We start from the raw sequence: 22237 nt of genomic DNA, 5'->3' as shown, positions 1-22237 counted from the left end.
AACTTATCGATTTTCGTAATTTTTTATATAATCATATTAAAAATACGAGGAATACGTAGATAACATTGTTTTCATGTTAAATTCAGTATTACGATTTCTGAAATTTCGTCCCAATAGTGTAAAAGCGCTAAAGTTTGCTTTCGCTTTGCTATTTGAATTTTTGACCACTTTGTCGTACCTCTGTAAATTGTAAAACAACCCCGGGGGCGCATAGATATAATGTAGAAATATTTAACTTTAAACTAAACCCTAAAAGAGATTCGAGGGAGAGTAGTTTAATTTCAAGCTTTTTAGTCGCGGTAAAAAGTAAATCCGGAACAAATTTGAATTGTCACCGGTAACCGGTGTCTTAACGGACTTTTGTGTGTGGACTTATGTGTTAACATCATGAGATATATTTCCGAAAATGTCGTCCCAGCCTTAGAACTTTGTATTCTAAATATTTCTATGAAAGACTTAGCTCTACAAACTTGCGATAATATTACTACTATCAGATGGTTGGCTCAGCATGGCTTAATCGCCAATAAGCTTGTTTGCAAGAAATGCCGACATCCAATGCTTTTGCAAGCGAGAAAAGGAAAAAAAGTCGTAGATGGTTATATCTGGGCTTGTTCAAAATGTAACGGTAACAAAAGCATACGGTTCGGTTCTTTCTTCGACCGTTCACATCTCAGTTTAATCCAAATATTAGAAATCATATATTTGTGGTCGTTAGAACGGACTCAAGTCGAAGCATCCAAACAGACTGGCGTATCGATCCGCTGTTTACGGGATTGGTACAATTTCATTCGCGACATTTGCGCGCGATATTTAACTGACAACCCTTTGGAGATGGGTGGTTCTGATCGAACCGTGGAAATTAATGAAACTAAATTCATGGAACGGACTAATCGCCGCGGAGAATATAAACCTGGCCAATGGGTTCTTGGCATGATCGAGCGTAAAACAAATGTGGCAATGATGGTGCCCGTGGACAACACAGATGCAGCGACTATTTTACCTGTTATTGCTCAATACGTGCGTGCAGGCACCCGTATTATGACGGATAGGTGGACGGATTATAGTGCTTTACCGCGACAAGAACTGACAAATCGCGAATATACTTTTGTTGCTTCCGAAGACTCCGCAAACAGCGTGAAAGATAGCTGGGATCTTTGGAAGGCAAAATTCACTGCTATGAGAGGAAATAAAGATCTCAATTTCAATAGTCACCTTCAAGAATTCCTTTGGCGCCGTCGTATAAAAGATAATTTTTTCGGCAACATTTTATATTGGATACGCCATTATTATGATGTTTTTAATCTAGTGAAATTCGATTTTTAATAAAAAGTGTTTGACTTTATTATTTGTTTCTTACTAAATTACAAAACTATAATCGGAGCAGCTCAGCAGAAGCAGAGCAGAGAGCACTTGTTTGTTTTATAATTGGTACGAAAAAGTGTTAAATGGTCCCCGGAAAACTCGTCCATTATTGAATAAAGGAGATAGTTTTTAAATGTGACTACGTAACCCCACAATATTTTTAAAAAATTACTTTTACTTGTTTACTTTTTTTTAAAAAAATAAACCTGATCACGTAGTCAAGACTTGAAAAATGAAACCATTTATTTGGGTTTGTATTACTGTACACATAGATTCGAAAAAGTTGTAAAAAAAAATATATATATAACAAATGTTATCAAAGGCAAGATAAGTTACTTTTCTACCTAACTGGATATGTTTTAGTGTTTTTATTAAATGTAACATGTTTATTCAGCTCGAAAAGCATACAGTGTTTACCGATGTATTGGAAAATTTAAAATGGCAGCCGACTCTCTAGGTGTATCAGAATTTTTGTAGGAATTTTTGACACCCCTAACACGAAACTGCGAATAAAATATAAAAAAAACTCGTAATTTCTCTTTTAAAAGTTTGTTGTTTATTTTCTTTATGGGTTATACTTCCAAAATAAACTATTAAAGTTGTTTTAAAAGTAATAGAAATATTTTTTTTATCTAAAAAAAAAACTAATGAATTTTACGAACTCAATATTTTTCAATTTTTAAACTTTAAAAATCTATCAAAATTTTCTATTGATTCTATTTTTACAATATTTTCAGGGTCAATGTGAAATTTTATGCTCTTTCCAGTAAACCGAATATAATATTTTAGACAAGCGTTTTTTTTTTAATTCACGCCCCCCCCCATTTTCAAGTGTCTATTAAAAAGTAAATAATTAATTTACTCACCAAAGTTTTATATATCACAAATTGAAGAGAAAAGGTCAATAAATAATATATTCAAATTTAAAACAAAAAAAAGTAGTGTTTTTTAGAAATTTACCTGTAAAGTTCGAAGTTTAAAACTTTTTTTTTTTTTAAACCACGTTGTTTGTTTTTTCTTTTGTTTCTTTTTTTGTTTTTAATGAAACCTTGGTCCTTGCTCCTTTAATTGAAAAAAAATTAGGGCTTGAATTACATTTTTCGAGTAGTTATAAGCTTGGAAAGACAGGGGGTCGAATAATTCACGCCTCCCATTTTGAAATGTCTATTAAAAAGTAAATAATTAATTTACTCACCAAAGTGTTATGTATCGCAAATTGAAGAGAAAAGATCAATAAATAATATATTCAAATTTAAAACAAAAAAAAGTAGTGTTTTTTTAGAAATTTACCTGTAAAGTCCGAAGTTTAAAACCTTTTTTAAAAAAGATCCACGTTGTTTGTTTTTTTGTTTTTTTTTTAAATGAAACCTTGGTCCTTGCTCCTTTAATTGAAAAAATAATTAGGGCTTGAATTACATTTTTCGAGGAGTTGTAAGCTTGGAAAGACGGAGTGGAATTATTCACTATTTTTCACAAAATTTCTGACACACCTACCGACTCTCTCTTTGGGGCGGTAAGTTTGGGAAAATGAGTTATGAATATAAAAAAAACAGACAAAATACTGTTAGAAACTCGCTCAATATATGTTACCGTGACATAGGCTGACATATATTCGATGGGTTTTTAACAGTATTTTGACTGTTTCTTTTTTATTTCTAACTCCTTTTCCCAAACTTACCATCTCCGAGGGAAAGAGTCGGCTACCATTTTGAATTTTCCAATACATCGGTAAACACTGCATGTTTTTCGAGCTGAATAAACATGTTACATTAAATATAAATACTAAAAACATATCCAGTTGGGTAGAAAAGTAACTTATCTTACCTTTGATAACATTTATTTGTTCTATATTTGTTTTGTGGGTGCTAGTGCAGAGAGTGATCCGCGCTATTTTTTAAATCGTATTTCCAAGTTTAATTAAAGTTTCATGATATGTTTTTTTATTCAATTGTAAGGTTGAAGTATAGAATAGGTACAAAACACCATCTCCTCCCCATGTTAAGAATGGCTTTTTAAATAATAACGTTATTATTTACGTCCGGATCACTCTCTGACTCTGCACTAGTACCGTTTGTGACAACTTTTTTTAATCTATGTGTGCAGTAAAACAAACCCATTTATTTAAAAATATACTTTTTAGTTTTAACACTTTTTGTCTTATTACGGAACCAAAAAAAAAGAAAGAAAACACTTATGTATTATCAAAGAAAGCAAATATTTTAGTCAGAATTTAGTTTAAACAATTCTTGTGTTATTAGGAAACAAAAAAGAAAACAGTATGAATTTTTTGTACTGCGCTAAAATAATATTATTTCGAAAGCCATTCTTAGTATTGGGAGGAGAGGGTATCTTGTAGCTTCCACCTTATAATTAAAAAAAAAAAAAAAAGATATCGTGAAACTTTAATTTAACCTGAAAAAAACTATTAAAAAATAGCGCGGTACATAACCACTGAAAACACTTCTTGTATTATTTGATAATATAAGATTTTTTTTTGTTGTTTGTTTAAAAGTCATTTGGGGGCACTTCTGCAATATGCAGACGGCGACTATTGTCAGAGGGCGATAACTCCAATTTCTTCTTGGTCAAATAACGCAGCAAATAAGTAACAAACGATTTTTTTCCGAACAGAAAAATATTTGAAAAGCAAAGCATTTATTGTATAAAAATGTATCAATATATAATTGTAAAAACATTTATTTAATAATAATTTAAAAGTCTGCGTAAGAAAATATAATTTTAATAAAACAATTTTGTGATGAAAGCAACATTGAATTTTTATAGCTTCCTTTTTTTTTTCTTTTTTTTTTTCGAACAAATAAATAATTTAAACGAAACATTTTTTTTAATTACAGCAACTTTAAAGGGTTGACAACAAATTAATAATTTAAATGTTTTTTGACCGAGAAGCGCCACCTGATGACAGTTTAATGAAACGGCAACGCACCAAGAAAAGATGGTCGCCGTTCGCATACTGCAGAGGTGCCTTTTGTTGTTTCATAAACACAGAAAGTGTTAAAACAAAATAAATTTTTCTAAATAAAATATTAGAAGTGTTTTCTTTTTTGTTTGTTTGTTTCGTAATAACACAAGAAATGTTAAAAACTAAACTAATTTTTAAAAGTAAATATATGGCTTCATTTTTCATGTCTTCTGTTCAGTTTTGTTACATAATCAACCGTATCCACTTCCGGTAGCTTGAGTTTTTTTTTTCAAGCAGTGATTTTGGACATTACCTAAAAATATACAAATTTATTTTCTTTTAGAGAAGGGGGTGTTTTAAAACCATATCTATCTGAGTATTTTCTTTAATTTTCTATTTTTGAGTGATTATCGAGACTCCTAAAACGTGATCCACTCATGTCAGACATTTTTTTGTTTAAGACATTTTTTTGGCATTATTTTTTTTTTTTTTTAACTAAATAAACTCTTTAAAATAAGTTGAACGACTAAAAACTTACAAAGCTAGGTAGAAAACAGACACTTAGAAAAATCAATTTTATTTCTTTAAAACAAGTAAACAAGTAAAAAAATTTTCTTTTTTTGTATTATGGGATGTGTATTCTCTTTTAAAAACCATATCTCCTTCAATAACGGTCATAAAATGTATTTCTAATCGATATTTATTCAATAATGGACCTGTTTTCCTACCTAGCAAAAATGAACGAGTTTTCCTAAAGTCATGGTAAATATGAAGAATCACTCCACCCTGGAAAATTCCTTTAAAATTACCACTTTAAGGTTTTTGGGGGCGGTGAAAACAGAAATAACATTTAAAATTACGGCAAACGAGTAGTTTCCAAGATGTGAAGAAATGTTAGTTTCATCAAAGTGGGTGATCAATTTTCTATAATAACTTAACGTCAAATGGGCACCCACTTTGTGGCCACCATTTTGGAGGGAGAAAATCCTTTAAAATTACCATTAACGTTTAAAATTCCAGGAAACAGTTTCTAAGATATGAAGAAATGCACCCACTTTATAGCTACCTTTTTTTTTTTAGGATGTGGGGAGGGGGGGCTGCCGGTTTATGTTTTTCGTTCTTTTATTTGAGGGGGATATTCAATTATAGAACTTGTATAGTTTTTTAACAGGTGTTTCTGCAGTTTAATTAACCGTTTTAAGGTAAGTAACATGCCGACATTAACCAAACAGAAGAGCTGTTTAATATTTCACAAAAATTTCATGTATGAAAATCAGCTGAAAACAATACACAAAGGAAAGGGAAGTGCGAAGATTAATTATACTTTCTTGTTGACGAAAACGCCTCCACTTTCAGAGTACAAAATTAGTATTGTACTGTATCCGGAAGAGAGATACCCAGACCTCTTGAAAGCTTGGTTTGAGGAAGGAAATGTCCAGAGAGGATTAGAAAGAATGTTTAGTATGGAAAAAAATAAAGAAGTTCAGAAATGGCCGATACCATGTACAACTGCCATGGTATGAAGACAAAGTGGAGTCTGTGCCTTCTAACCACAATGCCACTCATAGAATCCTAGAAAGAGTTAAGGATCTGGAAAAGAAAGGTCTCTATGATCAATACTTGGACATCTTTAGACAACAAAAAGATAAAGGAATTATAGAGGAAATAACAGTAACTCCATAAAACTTTAAAAATTACATCTGGATTTTTCATGGACCTATACTGAAAGTTGCTCCAAAATTGCATACGGCTTTTCATATGGCATGCAAGATAGGTAGTCTGCGCTTGTGTTTGCTAAAGCCAAAGTAGTGCTTTTACAGGGTAAATCCCTCCCCACTTTGGAGCTTTTATACGTATTCCTGGCGTTGAAATGTTTTCCCTCTATAAGGAAAACCTTAAGGAACTTCCCGATAGAAAAAGTATATGTACTTACAGACGCTCAAGGGGAACTGGCTTGGATACTGGCCAAATTGATAAGTACAAAAAACATCTTTGCATGCAACAAGCTGTGAGATATAACTCAAATGTCTGTAATGAGCAGGTTGGAGTTGAGGTTGGAGTTCAGTTTCCAATATGTGCCAACTAAGGAGAACCCAGTCGACTACATCACAAGAGGACTAACCTTTAAAAAATTTAATGATAACCTGTCTTATTGATATGAAGACCCTACACGGATAAAGTGAGAAGAGATTCAGTGGAACAGGGTCGAATTGGGTTGCCTCTCAAAAGAACAGAAAGAATGCATTCATCCCTTAGTAAATTTATGAGAAATGAAGATGGAAGTCCCCCTGTTGTCTCTGTGGTAAGATTCTCCACCTTCGGCAGATTAATTAAAGTTACGACTTTGGTTTTTAAGTTTGCCAACAAAATGTTGAAGAGGAATGAGGACAATTCTGGTAAAAATTTATTTGATAAAATTAATGTAAATGGAATCCTTTGTATTGGAATTAGATTTCTTGTTGGATCCTGAAGACGAGTCAACCAAACCTGGTGAAAAACTTAAACCTTTTCTTAGATCCTTCCAATATTATTCATTCGGGAGGAAGAATAGGTGGATCAAAATGCCATATGAGGTTCAGAATCTGATTCTTTTGGGTAAAATCACCATAGAACAAATTTAATCATAAAAGATAACTATCAAAGAAACCAACATTTAAACTTGGCCACAACCTGAAATGAAATACAGCTAGCAGGATATTGGATACTACAAGCCAGATCTTCCTAGCCCTTGGGTGAATTTGGTGAGGCGGTATCTTCATACCTGTGTGGAATACACCAGTCACATATGGGTTAAGGGAGAAATGAAGGACTATAAAATGTATATCCTCATCTTTACCTGCATGGCTATCAGAGCTGTTCACATAGAACTAATCCCTGATATGAGTGTGTCTTCGTTCATACAGACTTTTATTCGTTTTACAAATGTGAATGGAATCTCCTTTCACCTTTACTCTGGACCTTCGTTTCTGCAGCCAAAATAATGGATAAGAGGCTGATCACTGATGAGTTCAAGAAGTTTGGTTCTTATCACCATAAACATTGTACCATTCCGCTTTATTCAGCTTAATATGAAGGTACTTGGGAAAGAACAATTAAGACAATTAAATTCTGTCTAGATAAGACTATAGGAAAGGGAAAGGTTGACTATTTTGGTCTATTAACCACAATATCTGATATCCAGCATGCCATTAATAGTCGCCCGTGACTTATAGAAGCTCTAATGATATACATTGTCTTACTCTCATCTCTTTAATGAATCCAAATCTGGATCAAGGTATAATAATAAGGTTGGAAAATGAAGATCTGAGACTAACGGATCGATTTAAAGAGGACACTACATCTTCATAAAGAAAATTTAGAAAAGTTTAAAAAGATGTGGCATGAAGATTACCTGTTGAGCCTTAGAGAAAGAACTTATCGGACCCTTGATTTCATAACACCATCAAAAGGGGTGATATAGTTAAACTAGACCTTTTTGGTCTATATGCGAACTCCTTGAATTAATTAAAGGAAAAGATGAATTGGTGCGGGGGTGAGAAAAGGAAATGGATCTATATTGATCTATTCAATCAATCATTTGCTTCCTCTCAAGATTAATTCACTTTCGGAAGGTGCATCTTCTTGATGAACCAGAGGATGTACCGGACCAAACTCGATCTTCCCAACCTGATGAGTGTCAGAATCTGGATTTGCCCTGCATGTAATAAGTCTGAGGATTTAAGACCAATGGTGGCCTGTGATCAGTGTAATGACTGGTTCAACTTTGATTGTGTGTATCTAGTAGATCCTGAAGATGAATTTGCAGGTCAAGGCGTCCAGGTAGACCCAGTTTACTAGGGGTCTAAAAGGAACCAAAAATTTCTCGTGAAGTTCTCAGACAAAACCTTAAAAACTGTGACTAAAAAATTATGAATTCCCTTCTCTTTTCTCCTATCTCACATCCTGTAAAAGACTTTTTCTGTTTTTTTTTTTCTATGGGAATGTGTGGTAATTTGGACCAAGTAAAGAATAGATATCCTGTAGCAGACGCCGCCGCCTGGCGGTGACAAGCGCACATTTCAACTAACACCGGTGATTCGACCTTGACATTGGCACAAGCACATGGCGTCGGTTGTTTGTAAACACGTCAAATAGCAAACATGCTCGAATATTCGCCAACAATTTTTTTTTTAAAATATATTTACAAAACTTTTGAAGATTTAAAAAATATATATATATATATATACAAAAATTTTTTTTTTTAAGTAAGTAACAAAACGAACGTATTTAAATAAAAGATATTTAAATAAATGGGTGTCTTTCTGTTTCGGATTTTTTCAACGAAGATTGATTTTTTATGTACTGTGTTTTTTGGGTTTTTTTTTTCTGTGTGCGTTTTTAAGACAATTCAATATTTATTTAATTATTCTTTAAAACATTAACTTCAGCGACAATTAATATATATTTAAAATAATATTTGGTATTCCTTGGGTGTTGAGTTCCATGGCTGGCAGCATAAAAAATATGCGTCGCTCCCTTCTTGACGCAAGCGCATGTAACACTTTTTTATTTACTGATTTTGTTGTAGAAACTAAACGATTATCTGTCACATTATTTATTTATTTTGAAAAAAAGTTTGATTCTTTATGAATATTAAAAGAAAAATTATTAAACATTTATTAATAATGTCTCACTTTTACAGACATTTGTTTTTAAATTTCTTTTTAAATGACGACTTTTATCGAATTTTTTTTTTTTTTTAATAGCATTTGCGGATGGGTATGCTGACTGTAGAAGACTAGGATAGAAATATCCTAACTCGCTACAAGAAAAAATAATGAAACGAATTGAATGAAGGAAACAAAGAACTCAAATGCTGGAATAAAATAAACATGTCGTTTATTTTCTGTTGAGAAATGAAAGTCTTGGGTGTACACGTGTTCATTCAGCCGTTGACTGAATGTGGATGCATGTGGAAGGAAAGGGGAATGCAATAGAGAAACGCGAAGTGGCAAGCCGGCCTGTAGAAAGAGAGGGTTAAGCTCAGTAGAGAGTCGCGCACATGTCTGTGTTGATGGACCAAGACGAAGGGGAGATAGAGTGAGAAAGTCAATCCAGGTTATGGAGATAGAAAGCGTATGAAGTGTACGTACGGTCTGTTAGCTTTTTGTCCCACATAGTAGCAAGTGGTGTGAGGCACGCATGTGCGCGCGCATGCCGAAAGGCACAATGTCGGTCCGTAGACCGTCCAGCTAGGAGGCTGGTCTGAAAAGGGCTGGAAACAGCTTGTCTCTTCCTTTTATAGGTATTTCCGGTGTGTCTTTTGCGCATGTGTGGATTTCCTTTGAAAGGGGAAGTGACGTCGTCCATCTGTGTGTGTTAGCATGTCTGTGTATACACATAAATGTGAGTGTATGTACGCGAACGTGAATATATGTACGCGTGTGGACGTGTGCGCGTATGTATATGACAAGTAATATAGCTTGAAATGTGAACGCATGTTTTTGTGTGAGACTAGAAAAGGCTTGCACATGACATTTGTTTTAATTTCTTTTTAAATGACGACTTTTTATCAACTTTCTTTTTCTTAATAGCATTTGCGGATTGGTAAAAAACGAAAAATAACTAAACCATTTACTGATAATTTCTCACTTTTACAAATATTTTTAACAAATAAATGTTATCAAAGTCAAGATACCGAGAAATTGTCAGTAAATGGTTTAGTTATTTTTTCGTTTTTTACTCATCCGCAAATGCTATTAAAAAAAAGTCGATAAAAAGTCGTCATTTAAAAAGAAATTAAAAAAAAACAAATGTCAGCATATCCATCGGCGAATGCTATTTAAAAAGAAAACGTTGATAAAAGTCGTCATTTAAAAAGAAATTTAAAAACAAATGTCTGTAAAAGTGAGACATTAATAAATGTTTAGTAACTTTTTTCTTTTAATATTCATAAAGAGTAAAACTTTTTTCAAAATAAATAATGTGACAAATAATCGTTTAGTTACTATGACAACGTCAGTAAATAAAAAATATTATGTGCGCTTGCGTCAGGAAGGGAGCGACGCATGTTTTTTATGCTAGTCGCCATGGAACTCAACGCCCAAAGAGTACATAATATTTTTAAATATTAAATTTTGACGAATATTTTTTTTTAAATAAAAGATATTTCAATAAATGGGTGTCTTTCTGAGTGCGTGTTTAATATATTTACAGAACTTTTTAATAACTGTTTTATTCTTTTTATCAAACAAAAATAGAACTTTTATAATGACATATATTATGGACTGTTTTTCAAACATCGAAATTTAAAAATTAAAGTTAGTTTTATTTAAAAAAAAAAAAGACGAGGTGTTTTTTTTTTTCAATTAAATTATAAACTTTATTTGAACTTTCAACAAACTTTTTAGACATAAAAATAGACTTTATAGATATTTTATAATAATTTTTTTTAAATATATTTAACGAAAAGTTTTTTTTATCATTTCATTGTTGAATAAAATTTCAAAGCGGTGAAAAAAAAAATATCTCGAAAAGAAAAAACACCTCGTCTTTTTTTTTTTTAAAATAAAACTTTAATTTAAAAATTCCAATGTTTGAAAAACAGTCCATAAAATATATTTTATTATAAAAGTTCTATTTTTGTTTGATAAAAAGAATAAAACAGTTAATAAAACAGTTAATAGTTAATAAATACAAAAAAAAACAAAAAAAAAACAGTCCATTAAGTTCAAATAAAGACTGTTTGAATAAAACTTATTAAAAAATGGTTCATTCTTTAACACCTTATTATTTATTTATTTATTCATTTATTTTTGTTTTAGCCATTTTTTTTTTCTGTGTACGTTTTTAATACAATTCAATATTTATTTAAAGTGTGATCTATGTGGTCAGTCAAGGAGAAATCCTTCTAGGCCGAGGCAATTTTTATGCATAATAAAATCACAAGTATAAACAATCGAAATTTAAAAAATCTTGGTCGCAAAAACCTGAAACAGAAAGACACCCATTTATTTAAATATCTTTTATTTAAATACGTTCGTTTTGTTACTTACTTTAAAAAAAATGTTTTGTAAATATATATTTTTTCTTTTAAATCTTCGAAAGTTTTGTAAATATATTTTAAAAAAAGAAAATTGCTAGCGAATATTCGAGCATGTTTGATATTTGACGTGTTTACAAACAACTGACGCCATGTGCTTGTGCCAATGTCAAGGTCGAATCACCGGTGTTAGTTGAAATGTGCGCTTGTCACCACCAGGCGGTGTCGTCTGCTACAGGGTATCTAGTTTTTACTTGGTCCGGTAATTTTTACTTACTGGAATTCGAGGGGTGTGGGATCAAGCGATGAAATTCTGTGTGGCAATCGTTCAAGCAAGAAATTTGCAAATACTTGATTGACTGATTTTATAGTGTTTGTTCATTGTCCACTCACATGGTTTGAATGTGACAACATTTACGTAGGTTCAAACCCTGCACATAAATTTCTTAATGTTTGTTTTTTTCTCATTAACTGAAAAAAAGTTTATACAAAATAATTTTATAAAATAAACAGTAGGTACTCCAGAGTGCAATGTAGAATAACATATATTTTGGAGTAAGTTACTACATGGAGGCATGTGAAGCTACCTCCCAGGAGATTTCACGGATTTCGATGATAATAATTATATAGGAGTGTGAAATATTTGTTGATCATCATTCAATCCCAGGCAACGTTGGGCCCCCCTGCTAGTCTTAAACTAAAAATGATATAGAAAATGTAGAAATTAGACGGTTTCTTTAACAATATTCTGTATTGGTTTAATTTGTTTTATAAAATGTCAAACATTTGCGATATGATAATCGACAATTCATTTGAGTTTTGATTTATTAAATAGAAAATGTACAAACGAGACAATTTCTTTAAAAATTTGCTTGATTTTACTGTTCTTTTTTTTTTTACAATAGATAGCAGTAAAAAATTGTCTTGTTGTGTTGAATATATTTTAAATTGATTTATATCTGAAAAAAGGTGAGTGTTTCTTTACAATAGATAATAGTAAAAAAAAGGCAACAAATAAATGACAAGCAAATTTTTCAATGTACCTTGATATTTGTGTGTGTGTGTGTGTGTGTGTGTGTGTGTGTGTGTGTGTACATGTTTTTAAGTATATTAACATCTAAAAACCCTTTTCCTGAATTTGCCAAAGACATCTTTTTTTTTCTGGTAACTCGATTTTCAAAAAATAATAAACCTTTTCTAAATCTTATAAATTTTCCTACTGTCTGTCTGTGTGCGTGTGTGTGTGACGCAGTTTATCTCAGCCTAAAGGCAACCCACCCAGACAAGTTAGGTATCGAAATGAAGCTTATGACCCAGTGGATATTTTAGTGATATTTATATACATGTTTGGTTTATGGAGATTCCAAAAAAAAAAAAAAAAAAAAAAAAAAAAAAAATAACGATTTACTAAACAACGTTTTATTAACTGCATATTTTTCTGGTATTCACCGGAAGTTATTATCGCCCTTAGTAAAATCGATTTACTGTGTGTATGTGTTTGTGTGTGACGCGGTTTATCTCAGCCTACAGGCAACCCACCCAGGCAAATTAGGTACCGAAATGAAGCTTATGACCCAGCAGATATTTTAGTGATATTTATATCCATGTTTGGTGTATGGAAATGCAAACATAAAAAAAAAAAAAAAAAAAAAATCACGATTTACTAAACAAGGTTTTATTTACTGGATATTTTTCCGGTACAAGGACACAAATTTCCCCAGCTGGGCAAACCTGGGTTCTTGTGTAATAAAATTTACTTTTTTACTGGCTTGAAAAGAGAAGTTACTTTTCAAAAGTACAAAAAGAAGAAAAAAAAAAAACAATCATCAAACTAATGACAGCCTTCTGTTTAGAGATTCTAATGTAACATTTTACCTAACTTTTTGATTGAAATAAAAAACCTTAAAATAATTTAAAACAAGCCCCCCCCCCCCTCCTCCAAAAAACTTACCTAGGTAGGCAAAAAAAAAATAGAGGCCTCCAAAACCAACCATAAAATCTTAATGTCAACGTTTTCGGCATACTTTAAATAATTGCATACGAGTTAAAGTGCTTTCATTTATTGTTTTTAAATCTCCCTAAAATAAAGTTATATTCATAGGAAGTTGTTTTAAAGTCAAATAGTTTATTCAAAGATTACATTATCAAACTGGTAAAATACTCATCTTTACCTTGTAAAATAAATGAAGAAAATCCATTTTCTTTTTAGTGGGGGTTTTGTTTGTACATTAAAATGAGCACTGTGGATGGAATTTTCAATATCTATGGATGGTCGAAAGTGAAATAAAAAAAATACTTTTCTTGCTCATTATGATTTTTCCAAATAGTTTTCTTAGTAGCAAGTTAGTTCTAGTTCTTCAATCAAACTTACCTAAAAATTAATGTAGTTTGATACATTTTAAAATAAATTGAGCATTACAACATAATCATTAATAATACAGGCGTAATTTCTAACTTAATTTTCTTAAATAATTTCTGACACTAAAAGTAAATTATAACAACCACCAATAGCTATGGCCTAAGATACATTACCTGAAAGTACATTGGTCAGACTCATGTACCAACTCATGTTCACAGGGAACACAGTTGAATCAGATACATTGAGAGCATTGCCAAGGCTGCTGCGAAGAAGGTGGGCTCTCTCTACTGTGCTGGAAAATTATTACAGCTAAAGTATCCTGTACCTCTATAAGGCTACCATTTGCCCATGTATAGAGTATTGTTGTCACATTTGAGTTGGTGCATCTTCTGCTAGTCTCTCATTCCTGGACTGGGTTCAAAAGAGATAAGTCCTGAACTGTCATCTAAGCTTCAACCTCTGTCCCATCAACGAAATGTTGCACCCTTCTGCCTGTTTTACAAGTATTTTAATGGTGGATACTCTGACGAACTGCAAACCCTCGTACACCCTTGGCATGAATACCCCCGATAAACCCGACAGGCAGCAAAATCCCACCCCTACACAGTAGAGATCCCTAGATATTCAAAAGCCTTCTACTCTAATAGTTGCTTCTCCAGATCTTCCAGACTTTGGAATTCCCTTCCGGGTTTCTGCTTCGCCAACCATACTGACATGCAGAAGTTCAAGTGTAATGTGAAGAGACATGTTGCTGCTCAACTCCCTACATAGTATCCTTGCAATTTAAGTCCTTGTTAGTAGCCCCTACATCAAAGTGGCACTGTGCCTTATCTGGAGTGAAAATATAATAATAAAAAATTATTTTACTTGTAAAAAGTTCCTTATTACCAAAACAATTATATTGTACACTCCATAATATGCATAATAATAATAATCATCCAACTGAACACTTAAAGAGTTTTTCATTTCATCAAATTAAATATAAAACTAACTTAAAATAACTAATCAAGTAATGTTTTTCTTTTTGCTATTATTTTGTTTGTTCTTGTTAAATTTTGATATTTACACAAGTATTATTTTTGTGACTAATAAGGGTTGCTCGGCCTTCAAGTACACTTATATATATTTTAATTCATGCAGATTTCATGATAATTCTCTATTGAATATTATATTGTACCTAATATTGATTTCAAAACTTAAAAAAAAAAATGACTTGGGTGCCATCAACTAAAATTGAAACCAAAACATTTAGCACTCCAACCACATTCCCTACCATTTGAGCTATTGACAGATAAGATTTAATATTAAACCACTTCAAATTATGAATGAATTTGCGCATGCACAAAAGTAATAGAAATATGTCAAAAAGTTGAAATAACCATTTTGCATTTCAACTTGCCGATATATTTCTGTACGTGTTATTTATTAATCCAAACAAAGATTTCATTCATTAAAACCATCCTTGGTGTATGATTACTATTTTTTGTTAATTTCAGTTTTATGTGACCAGTAGTTTAAGAGTTTAGCAGTTAGATATTTTCACAGACACACACGCATATCTTTTTTATTTATATAGAAAATATCTATATAATAAAATGTTTTTCCCCCCTCTCCAACTTCAGACATTATAGTAAAATAACCAACCATTTCATATGCTAATCTGTTACATACTCTAATCTTCTTAAGCATTCATGCATGTTTCTAGAAGTTATGCATTCGTTTTGCATTCTTTCAATATTTGTTATATTTTATCCAGGAAATCTGACTCTTACATAAAATTTCTAAATGCATCTTTTCTGGTAAATGCGTACCTGAACTAAAATGAATAAAAAAAACAAGTGCAGCAAAAATTAAAAATAAATAAATAAATAAATAAAGTTCGTTTTCGGTGTTGAAGTTTGATGGACGCGAACAAGTTTTTTTACTGTGATTTAGCCAGGGTATTCCGATAGTTACATTTACATTTACCTTTTTTCAACTACTTCATTTAATATAACAAAGTTTTATAACTTTGACAACAAAATAAACAAACAAAAAAAAAAAAAGTGGAATGCGACGATATTGTACATTTCGGCACTTCTACACTATTGGGACAATATTTTGTAGTCGATAAATGGAATTTTCAGATAAAAACAATGGTTTCAACTGATTTTTTTTGTCAATTCTAATAAGTTACAATGTACCTATTTACAATGCTTCCCCACGGGACAGAGTTAGACACCAGGGTCGTTTTTTAACGTGGAGAAAAGGTACAAAAATAAAAATTGTCTCAGTCGTAAAGGATTTCTCCTCCACTGAAAGAGAACGAGAAATGGAAGTGCCGCATCTGAGGAACAGATACTACATTTTGATCTTGGCCAAAAGGCTAAGAATTTGATAATAATAAGTTACAATGTAGCTTCGAAATTATGCAGTCAAAATTACCTGAATATTACTGAATTAATAAAAATAAAGAACAACAATTTTAATCTAATCGTGGTAGGTGAAAAATTGTCGCCATCTTGTTTGAATCAAAACGGAAAATTACCTCCCTTTTGAATTCCCATGCGTCTTACGATCGTTTTCACCCAAATTCTATTTTTATTTTCTTTAATAATTTTCTACCTTATCGATTTTCATAATTTTTTTTATATAATCATCTTAAAAATACAAGGAATACATAGATACCATTGTTTTCATGTGAAATTCAATATCACAATTTCCGAAATTTCGTCCCAATAGTGTAGAAGCACCTAATTTTCTTAAACAAAATATTCGACACTTGTACAGTTTAGTCAAGAGATTAAAAAACGAAAATATCGAAAAAAGGTTATATTGTACGCATCTGTTTTGGACTGAAGATCCCCGAAAAAAAAAAATTCATTTAATTTGATCAAGTAGTTTTTTTTTTTACAGCGGAAAAACATGTTCTTATGAGAGCGCGTTGAAGTCAGACATTGTGAAATTTGCTGAAGCGGAACAACATGCCACGGGGAGATATCTCAATGTAAAGTGCCGACACTCCCTTCCCATATTTAATTCTAGCTTTTCTTCCTGAAAATCGAACCTTTTGCTCGGTATCATAACAAATTGTTTTTTCACTGTAAAAAAAAACCTACTTGATGAAATTAAGTGAAATTTTTTTTCGGAGAACTTTGTTTCATAACGAATACGTGAAATATAATCTTTTTTCGATATTTTCATTTTTTTTTATGTCTTGACTAAACTGTACAAGTACCAAATATTTAAGTAATAAAAAAAAAATGAGTTTTTACTATTTTAGTGGAATAGTTACCTCCCTTAGGACAATAGGTTACTAGGGACCTCCAGCGCACGCTACAGCTATAACCTCTAACACGGTGTTACTGTGATCTAATTATCACAACTTTTCGACATAAAATCAATATTGTTCGTTTTTTATTTACAACTTCAAGTAAAATTAATAATGGTTTTATATATATATATATATATATATATATATATATATATATATATACCATAACAAATGTTATTCAGCTTCATAAAATGTTTCAATTTTTATCAAAGAAAATTAATTTTTAGTTTTAGTAACATGAAATATAGAGGTAGGCACAACTAAAAATATTTCCTCTATTTAACGAAAATTGCTTTTAAAATATAAGTTCATTTAAAAATGAATAAGTATCGAAAATTTCATGAAAATCTGACCATTAATTGATTTTTGCTATATTTTTAAAACATTTACGCTTTCAAAATAATCACTTCACTACATAGGAACGTTGTTTTAAGGCGTCAATAATGTAAACACGAATTTAGTCTCGCATTTTCAATATTTTCCTACGCTAAAGATTAAAAAGAAATTATTCGTTTATATAAAGCGTTTTCTTTTCAGTGGTACAAAAGTTATGATGATAATATTAAATTAGACTACAGTTACATCGTGTTACATATGGGGGATGCTAAATCTGTGGCGTGCGTTGGTAGGTGTGTCAGAAATTTCGTGAAAATAGTTAATAATTCCACCCCATCTTTCCAAGCTTATAACTCCTCGAAAAATGTAATTCAAGCCCTAATTTATTTTTTCAATTAAAGGAGCAAAGACCAAGGTTTCATTAAAAAAAAAAAAAAACAAAAAAACAACAATGTGTTTTTTTTTTTTTTTAAAGGTTTTAAACTTCGGACTTTACAGGTAAATTTCTAAAAAACACTACTTTTTTTTTGTTTTAAATTTGAATATATTATTTATTGACCTTTTCTCTTCAATTTGTGATATACAAGACTTTGGTACATAAATTAATTATTTACTTTTTAATAGACATTTCAAAATGGAAGGCGTGAATTATTCGACCCCCTGTCTTTCCAAGCTTATAACTCCTCCAAAAATGTAATTCAAGCCCTAATTTTTTTTCAATTAAAGGAGCAAGGACCAAGGTTTCATAAAAAAAAAGAAAAGAAAAAACAAATAACGTGGTTTAAAAAAAAAAAGGTTTTAAACTTCAAACTTTACAGGTAAAATTCTAAAAAACACTACGTTTTTTTTTTGTTTTAAATTTGAATATATTATTTATTGACCTTTTCTCTTCAATTTGTGAGTAAATTAATTATTTACTTTTCGGTGAGTAAATTAATTATTTACTTTTTAATAGACACTTAAAAATTGGGGGGGGGGGCGTGAATTAAAAAAAAAAAACGTTTGTCTAAAATATTATATTCGGTTTATTGGAAAGAGCATAAAATTTCACATTGACCCTGAAAATATTGTAAAAAAAGAATCAATAGAAAAATTTTGATAGATTTTTAAAGTTTAAAAATTGAAAAATATTGAGTTCGGAAAATTCATTACTGTTTAAAAAAAAATAAATATTTCTATTACTTTTAAAACAACTTTAATAGTTTATTTTGGAAGTATAATCCATAAAGAAAATAAACAACCCACTTTTAACGGAGAAATTACGAGATTTTTATATTTTATTCAGGGTTTGTATTACTGTACACATAGATTCGAAAAAGTTGTCAAAAAACAAATATATGACAAATAAATGTTATCAAAGGCAAGATTAATTACTTTTCTACCAAACTGGATATAATTTTCGTGTTTTTATTCAATTTAACATGTTTATTCAGCTCGAAAACCATACAGTGTTTACCGATGTATTGGAAAATTTAAAATGGCGGCCGACTCTCTCTTTAACACGGTAAGTTCGGAAAAAGGTGTAATAAATAATAACCTAGACAAAATACTGTTAGCAATTTGCTCAATATATGTTACCGTGACATAACTTGACATATATTCGGTGGTTTTTTAATAGTATTTTGTCTAGTTTATTATTTATAACACCTTTTCCCGAACTTACCGTGTTAAAGAGAGAGTCGGCCGCCATTTTGAATTTTCCAATATATCGGTAAACACTGTATGCTTTTCGAGCTGAATAAACATGTTAAATGAATAAAAACACGAAAATTATATCCAGTTTGGTAGAAAAGTAATTTATCTTGCCTTTGATAACATTTATTTGTTATATATTTGTTTTTTGACAACTTTTTCGAATCTATGTGTACAGTAATACAAACCCAAATCTCCAATAACCTAAAACTCAGTAAGTGAATAAATTCTATTTTTGCTTGCAATGATTTTTTTTTTTTTTTTTTAATTTTGGGAATTTATACATCGATATTACATTTATATATCGATATTACATTTAAGTACGTAATGTTTTCACCTAAAATGCGTTCGTTTAAAAGATCTCCAATGTAAACAAGCACCAAAACTTCCAATATAAGAAAGAAAGAAATCAAACAGCGGATAAAAAAATGTTTCAATGATCATGTTATGTAATGTACCTATTTACAATGCCTCCCCACGGGACAGAGTTAGACACCAGGGTCGTTTTTTAACGTGGAGAAAAGGTACAAAAATAAAAATTGTCTCAGTAAGGACAGCTCCTCCACCGAAAGAGAACAAGAAATGGAAGCAGAACCTGAAGAACAGATGGTATTTATTTGCTCCCCCACCGAGCAAATTAGGCACAAGGCCAATTTTTAATGTGAGGAGTGAAGGGAGGGGGAAGGGGAAAAGGGGACCAGCTCCCGAGAGGTGAGAAATGGGAGCTGGTTAAAGGTCAGGCATGTCGGGTTGCCCCCAAATCTGGTCTTTGCTAGTCATATCTAGTAGCATCTGCCGGAACAGATGGTATTTATTTGCTCCCCCACCGAGCAAATTAGGCACAAGGCCGATTTTTAATGTGAGGAGTGAAGGGAGGGGGAAGGGAAAAAGGGGACCAGCTCCCGAGAGGTGGGAAATGGGAGCTGGTTAAAGGTCAGGCATGTGGGGTTGCCCCCACATCTGGTCTTTGCTAGTCATAGCTAGTCCTAGCTAGTCATAGCTTGCAGTATCTGCCGGAACAGATACTACACTTTGATCTTGGCCAAAGGGATGGCTTTCAAAATAACATTTCAGCACGATGGCAAACGTGCACAAGTACCTAAGTTTCTTCTTTTAAATGGTACAAAAGTTATGATGATGATAATAGTAAATTAGATTAGTTACATATGAGGAGGGTTAATCTTTGGCGTGCGTTGGAGGTCCCCATTGGTTCAAATTCCGAATAATAGCCTAAAACTCAATAAGTGGATAAATTGTATTTTTGCTTGCAATCATGTTTTTGCTGGGTCATTGTTTTTTTTTTTTTTTTAATTTTGGGAATTTATACTGATATCGATATTACATTTAAGTACGTAATGTTTTCACCTGAAATGCGTTCGTTTAAAAGATCTCCAATGTAAACAAGCACCAAAACTTCCAATATAAGAAAGAAAGAAATCAAACAGCGAATAAAAAAATGTTTCAATGATCATGTTATGTAATGTAGTAAGAAACAAATAATAAAAAAAATGTTTATTTAAAATTACATTAAAATATATTACAAAACATCATAGTAATAACGTATCCAATATAAAATGTTGCCGAAAAAATTGTCTTTTATACGACGTCGCCAGAGGAATTCTTGAAGGTGACTATTGAAATTTGCATCATTAGTTCCTCTCATAGCACGGAATTTCACCTTGCAAAGATCCCAGCTGCCTTCAACATTGTTTGTGGGATCTTCAGGGGCAACAAAGGTGTATCCGTGATTTTCCAGTTCATATCGTGGTAGGGCATTGTAGTTTCGCCATCCATTCGTCACAATACGGGTGCCTGCACGCACGTATTGAGAAATGACGGGAAAAATAGTCGCTGCATCTCTGTTGTCCACGGGCACCATCATTGTCACATCTGTTTCACGCTCGACCATACCAAGAACCCACTGGTCAGGCTTAAATTTTCCGCGGTAATGTTTCCTCTTCATGAATTTACTTTCGTCAATTTCCACTGTTCGATCAGGTCCACCCATCTCCACAGGATTATCGATCAAATATCGCGCGCAAATATCGCGGATGAAATTGTACCAATCCACCAAAGTGTGGGTTGATATGCCAGTCTGTCTGGAAACTTCGACTTGGGATCGTTCCAACGACCACGAATATAATATTTCTACTATTTGGATTAAACTGAGATGCGAACGGTCGAAGAATGAACCCAGTCGTATATTTTTTTTACGGCAACATTTTGAGCAAGCCCAACAATACCCGTCCATGTAATATTTTCCCCTTCTTGCTTGAAATGACATTAGCCGTTGGCATTTATCGCAAATACGTTGATTGGCGATGAGGCCATGGTGTGCCAACCATCTGATCGTGGTAAGAGTATCACAAGTTTGTATGGCTAAATCTGCCACAGAAATATTTAGAATACAAAGTTCTAACGCTGGAACAACATTTTCGGAAATAAAATGCATTATGACCTGGGAATAACACAAAAACCAACGTAGACACCGGTTAGCGGTGATATTTTCAAGTTGTTCCTATTTTATTTTTGACCTCTACGAAAAAGCCGCTGAAAAAGTGGGTTTGTATTACTGTACACATAGATTCGAAAAAGTTGTCAAAAAACAAATATATAACAAATAAATGTCATCAAAGGCAAGATAAGTTACTTTTCTGCCAAACTGGATATATTTTTTGTGTTTTTATTCAATTTAACATATTTATTCAGCTCGAAAAACGTACAGTGTTTACCGATGTATTCGAAAATTCAAGATGGCGTCTCACACCCTCTTTAACACCGTAAGTATGGAAAAAGGTTTTATAAATAAAAAAAACTATACAAAATACTATTAAAAACCCGCCGAATATATGTCAACCTATGTCACGGTAACATATATTGAGCGAGTTTTTAACAGTATTTTATCCGTTTTTTTATTTATAACATCTTTTCCCACACTTACCGTGTTAAAGAGAGAATAAGACGCCATTTTGAATGTTCCAATACATCGGTAAACACTGTATGGTTTTCGAGCTGAATAAACATGTTACATTGAATAAAAACACGAAAAATATATCCAGTTTAGTAGAAAAGTAACTTATCTCGCCTTTGCTAACATTTATTTGTTATATATTTGTTTTTTGGCAACTTTTTCGAATCTATGTGTACAGTAATACAAACCCTTTTTTTTTAGTTTAATACAAAATTGGTATAAACTCTGTTAAATTTGAACGAAAAAATGGCTGACAGTAT

The 22237-nt window shown here is 31.9% G+C and overlaps 2 protein-coding genes across 2 annotated transcripts; one reads left to right on the top strand and one right to left on the bottom strand.

Annotated features, from left to right (window-relative positions):
- The first annotated feature begins 387 nt into the window (after positions 1-387).
- On the top strand, positions 388-1323 carry LOC145243767 (uncharacterized). The gene has a single exon (XM_080106809.1). It carries the CDS (start codon positions 388-390, stop codon positions 1321-1323), a length of 936 nt encoding a protein of 311 aa, XP_079962935.1.
- A 19220-nt stretch (positions 1324-20543) lies between these two features.
- Positions 20544-21458, bottom strand: LOC145243766 (uncharacterized). Its single transcript, XM_080106808.1, has one exon. The coding sequence runs from the start codon at positions 21456-21458 to the stop codon at positions 20544-20546; it is 915 nt and encodes a 304-aa protein (XP_079962934.1).
- Positions 21459-22237: the final 779 nt, after the last annotated feature.

Source organism: Euprymna scolopes, chromosome 22 (genome assembly GCF_053919585.1).
Source record: "Euprymna scolopes isolate OS-2025 chromosome 22, ASM5391958v1, whole genome shotgun sequence".
In the NCBI taxonomy this organism is placed as follows: Eukaryota; Metazoa; Mollusca; class Cephalopoda; order Sepiida; family Sepiolidae; genus Euprymna; species Euprymna scolopes.
This window is presented reverse-complemented; position numbering and strand designations above follow the sequence as displayed.